Source organism: Pteropus vampyrus, unplaced genomic scaffold (genome assembly GCF_000151845.1).
Source record: "Pteropus vampyrus isolate Shadow unplaced genomic scaffold, Pvam_2.0 Scaffold138, whole genome shotgun sequence".
NCBI classification, from domain to species: domain Eukaryota; kingdom Metazoa; phylum Chordata; class Mammalia; order Chiroptera; family Pteropodidae; genus Pteropus; species Pteropus vampyrus.
The window spans coordinates 2,376,916-2,381,853 of NW_011888919.1; the positions used below are offsets into that span (position 1 = coordinate 2,376,916).

At 51.0% G+C, this 4,938-nt stretch overlaps 1 protein-coding gene across 1 annotated transcript in view; it reads left to right on the top strand.

The window, feature by feature from the left end:
* Window positions 1-4,938, top strand: part of SMG9 (SMG9, nonsense mediated mRNA decay factor) — a 23,159-nt gene that overhangs the window by 2,332 nt on the left and 15,889 nt on the right. The window contains exons 2-5 of the mRNA XM_023535254.1: window positions 1,288-1,443; window positions 3,714-3,788; window positions 3,878-4,142; window positions 4,234-4,331. Coding sequence (XP_023391022.1) covers window positions 1,294-1,443; window positions 3,714-3,788; window positions 3,878-4,142; window positions 4,234-4,331 — 588 coding nt within the window. The 5' untranslated portion in view covers window positions 1,288-1,293. The remainder of the gene's footprint in view (window positions 1-1,287; window positions 1,444-3,713; window positions 3,789-3,877; window positions 4,143-4,233; window positions 4,332-4,938) is intronic.

Consider the following 4,938-nt stretch of genomic DNA (forward strand, 5'->3'; position numbering starts at 1 on the left):
GTCTTGCAGAGACCTATTAATGTCATGTACTAGAATGGGCTTGGGGGGGATTCACGGAATGATTTTAATAGGCATTTAAGAGCTAGCTAAACAAGAGTCAGGAAACTTTTTCTGTAAGGGGCCAGGGAGTAATTACTTTTGACTCTGCGAGTCATATTGTCTCTGTCTCAGCTACTCACCTCACCATTAAATCAAGAAGGCAGCATAGACAATGTGTAAATTGGTGGCTTTGTTCAAATAAAACTTTATTTGCAAAAAGAAGGCAGATCAGATTTGGTCCTTTGGTTGTAGTTTGCCAACCTGACCTTTGAGCTGCATGGCAGATGGCCTTATAATCCTGCTAACAGAAAGATAAATACTCAAGAGACTTTCCTAGAATGATGTGTAAACAGCTAAGGAAACTTCCTAGGGACCTGTTAACAGATACTTAGTTGATAGTGAGTGGGTCATGTAGGTAGCTGTACATTTTATAACCTCTTAAACACTGGTGAGACCTTGGAGTGTAATGGATCGCAAACCATCAGGAATGGAAGATAAACAGACACTGAAATTTAGAGGGACACCACATGAAAATAGGCCCTTGAATGCTGGAGCCCCACCCAAACATATGCCAGTAATGGGTAATCGAAAGAGGGGTTGTCTCACTGTTACTGATTTGTAAGAAAATGCCTTGCTGCATTTTGGGAAAGAGAATGTCCCATTCTTAGGTGACCCAGCCCCTATGAATTATCTTGGAACAGTTTATAATGGGCAACAGTTTCGGCTACAAGTAGAAGTGTGTTTGTTTCTCACTGCATCTAGGGGTAGGCAATTCAAGGTTAATAGGGGACCCCTGAACCTTGTATCTTGTTCTACCATGCCTGCCTTCCATTAAGTTCCTTCACAGCCCAAGATGGCTGCTTGGGATCCAGCCTCCACACCCACATTCCTTCCAGCCAGGAGGAGGAAGGGGCAAAAGACATGTGCCAGTGTCCGTGAAGGAAAGTTTCTGAAAGCTGCCAGAACACGCTTCTGATGTTATACCATTGGCCAGAAAGAACTTGGTCACATGAGCACACCTAACTGCAAACTAGGCTGAGCAGTGTATTCTAGATAGTCATGTACCCAGAACTTAGGGCTTTATATTTTTAGAAGAAGTGGAGAATGGATGTTGGAAGCAGCTGGCAGTCACTGTCTCAGCTACAGAGCTCTCTTGAAAGGAAGTGCCTTAGAATCTGGGATGTACCAAGTAGAGTGAGGAGAGACTCTCTTTACCCTGGAATCAAACTGACCTCTTTCCATCTCTAGGTGACCATGTCTGAGTCTGGTCACAGTCAGCCTGGGCTCTATGGGATAGAGAGGCGGCGACGGTGGAAGGAGCCTGGCCCTGGCGGCCCCCAGAACCTCTCTGGGCCTGGAGGTCGGGAGAGGGACTACATTGCACCATGGGAAAGAGAGAGACGGGTGAGTTTCTAGTCCCAATGGCAGCACTCATGTATCTACTCATTCCACAAGTGTTCATTGAGCACCTTCCATGTGCTAGACGCTAATCTAGATGCTGGGGATATATCTGTGAACAAAACTGAGTGCCCTGAGGGAGTAAGAACATAGAGAGCGATACAGGGAGTTGTCTTAGATGAGGTGGCCAGAGAAGGCCTCTCTGAAGAGGTGACTTTTGAGCAGAGATATGAACGAGGTGCGGGAATGAGCCATGACAAAATATGAGTAGAGCTTCCTAGATAGAATAGCTAATGCAGAGACCCTGAGGCCAGTATGGCTGCAGTGGATGGAGACAGAGGGGAAGTGGTAGAAGGATGAGGTCATAGAGGTAACTGGGGCTAGATCATGTAGGACCTCATAGGCCTCGGAAAGAACTTTGGATTTCACTGAATGAAAGTGGCATTGGAGAGTTTGAGCTGAGAGGTGCCATAAGCTCATGTTTTAAAAAGTTGTATCATGTTAACTGTTTCTGTTCATTGAGCAGCATGCAGTTGCTAGCACTGTGCAAAGTGCTTTACATCCTTTGGGTCTTCCTGAACCCTTGCCCTGTGAAGTAAAACCTATGATAGATAGATCTGATTTTTATGAATGAGGAAGCTGAGCCTCAGGGGAAGAGACCTACCCCAAATCAGTAAGCTTTGGGGCCAGGACTCGAACCCAAATCCAGCTAAGCCTCAAGTGTAGCACCATATGCCTGCTGCAGAGAGCATCCTGGACTGAGAATCAGCCTTGTGTGGACCCCGGTCTGACCTCACTCTTCTGCGCTTAGGTGACTTAGCACCAGAACCTGCCACCCCGGTTTTTTTTCTCCAGGGCCCTGCCCACCTCAGCTCTTTGGTGGGGTGGAAGTTAACAGTTGGGACCAGTTTTTGAGCCGTAAAACTATGAACATGAAGAATAATTTATTCACAGCAAGCTGGGCTCTTGTTTCTTCCTTCCTTTGGGTTACACACATGTGAGAACACGGTCTCTCTTCCCCCACACACATTTCTTTACCCCTTCAGCTCCAGTCTCTGAACAAGCAGCTCCCAAATCTCAGCTTTGTCTCTGACTCGGTACGGAGCCCTGGCAGCCTCCTGACTAGCCAGTAGTCATCCTCCATGACCCCTGCTGACCTCAGCATCTTCCGCCATTTCTCCTCCCAGTGTCGGTGATAGCCCATTGGGTCTCATCCTAGATACCCCCCATCTCTCCCTCACCACATGCCAGTCAGGCACCAGTGTGCACATAATGCCTCCTGAATGTATCTCCTGTCCTTCATCTTCTCTCCATCCTCCCAGCCTCGGTCCCAGCTGTCATCTGCTTCTTCCTGGCCCTTCCCACCTGTTGCCCTCACTGGCCCCCTGGAAGCCATAGCCTTTCCTTCTACTCTCACAGCTGTCCTTTCCAGAACACTTTTGTATCATCCTTTTGTTTGTTCTTCACCAGAGGCCAGTGAAGAGCAGGATTTAAATAAGAATCTTCAATATGTGAATGAAGAAACAGACCACTAAGGGGTCAAGACACTCCCAAGGTTAATCAAGGAACCAGAGAAAGAACAGGGCTCAAACTCAGGTCTCCCCGCTTTCTCAAGCAGACTGGGAGTGAGTCAGAAGAGGCGTGAAGAGGGCAGGTTATGGAATCAGTCCACGGATCTGGCCAGCGCCAGAGCGGGGCCGAGGAGGGCAGGGCCAGGGTAGCAGGCGTTACTCGCAGCTCTCAGGAAATGAGCACCTGCCAGGTGTCAGATGCCACAGGGATAGTTCGTGAGTTGTATCTTCTCTCAGACTCATAGTAGTCTTGTGAGGAAGGAATTTTCATCCCCACTCACCAGGCGAGGAAGCAGGTATGAGTGAGGGTAACTCCTTATCCAGATTCACATAGCAGGAGGCTGGCGGGTGGGAACCGAGGTCCACCTGGCTCCAGAGCCCTTGCTCCTTTTCCCTGGGCTTGTTGTCTGGCAGAGATGGCTGAGCAGAGCGGTTGACAGCAAGGTTCTAGAGCCAGGTTGTCTAGGGTCAAATTCCAGCCCCGTTGCTTTTTGGCTGTGTGACCTTGGGCGAGCCAGTGAACCTCTCTTAATTTCTTCCTTTGTAAAGTGGAGATAATAATAGTATCTATCTCATAGGGCTGTTGGTAGAACCAAGGGAGTTAATATATGAAGGCATTTCCATTAGTACGTGGCACAGAAAGGCCCTCTGGAGTGGTGTGGGGGCATGGGGGACTTCCTGGGTAACCGCCCTCCCTCACCACAGGATGGCAGCGAGGAGACCAGTGCATCCGTCATGCAGAAAACCCCCATCATTCTCTCAAAACCTCCAGCAGAGCGGGTGAGCAGGGAAGACTGCGGAAGGGGAGGCTGGGAGCAGTTAGGGCATGGATCTCTCTCTTTCTGACTGGAACCTTCTCACTCCCATAGTCAAAGCAGCCACCGCCTCTAGCAGCCCCCACTGCCCCACCTGCTCCGGCCCCTCTTGAGAAGCCCATCGTCCTCATGAAACCACGGGAGGAGGGGAAAGGGCCCGCGGCCACAACAAATGCCTCAACCCCTGAGGGCACTGCCCCGCCACCCCCTGCGGCCCCTGTGCCACCCAAGGGGGAGAAGGAGGGGCAGAGACCCACGCAGCCTGTGTACCAGATCCAGAACCGGGGCATGGGCACTGCTGCGCCGGCGGCTGTGGACCGTGAGTAGGGGCTGAGCAGAAGCCGGTTGGGAGCTGGAGCCCCTCACACAGTTCCTCACCGTGTCCTCCGCCTCCTGCTTTGTGTTTTCAGCTGTCGTGGGCCAGGCCAAACTGCTGCCCCCAGAGCGCATGAAGCACAGTATTAAGTTGGTGGATGATCAGATGAATTGGTGTGACAGTGCCATCGAGGTACTGAGGGGGAAGGGGTCTGTCCCTGCTTAAGCTTCCCCAGGTTCCACACCCTTGCCTCCTCCACCCCTAGCTTCAGACCAGACAGCTTCCAGGCAGTGGCGGCAGCGAGAAGGAACGGATCCGAAAGCTCTCACCGGCCAGGGCAGTTTCAGTAGCTTCACTAGCTCAGCTGTAGTGGTTAGTAAAGTACCGAGCTGCTTCGATACTGTTGGCTGAGAGGTACTCCCGCTACCAGCTAGATGCACAGGGGTCTCCTGCACCATCCCTGAGCAGGGCAGCCTCCTGGACGCTGCTTCAGTCCCCCTTCTAATTGATGGGAACCCATGCTGTGCCAATGTTAACTAGTTTGAATGTCACTCCTCAAAGGGACCCCTTCCATCCCAGCAGCCCCTGCTCTAGCTCAGATTGCCCATTCCGGGACTGTCATATCTACTTCTGGTCTCCATTTTCTGTCTTCTGCTGCTTCCCCACCCCCAGCCCCTGTGGCCTGTCTGATCACACTCAAATTCACCCTGATATGTCTCTTCCTTCCCTAGTAGCTTAGGCTTGTTAGGACAGCATGCCAGGCCCATCTGTTACCTGGCTCTGCTGACTCTGTTCTCTC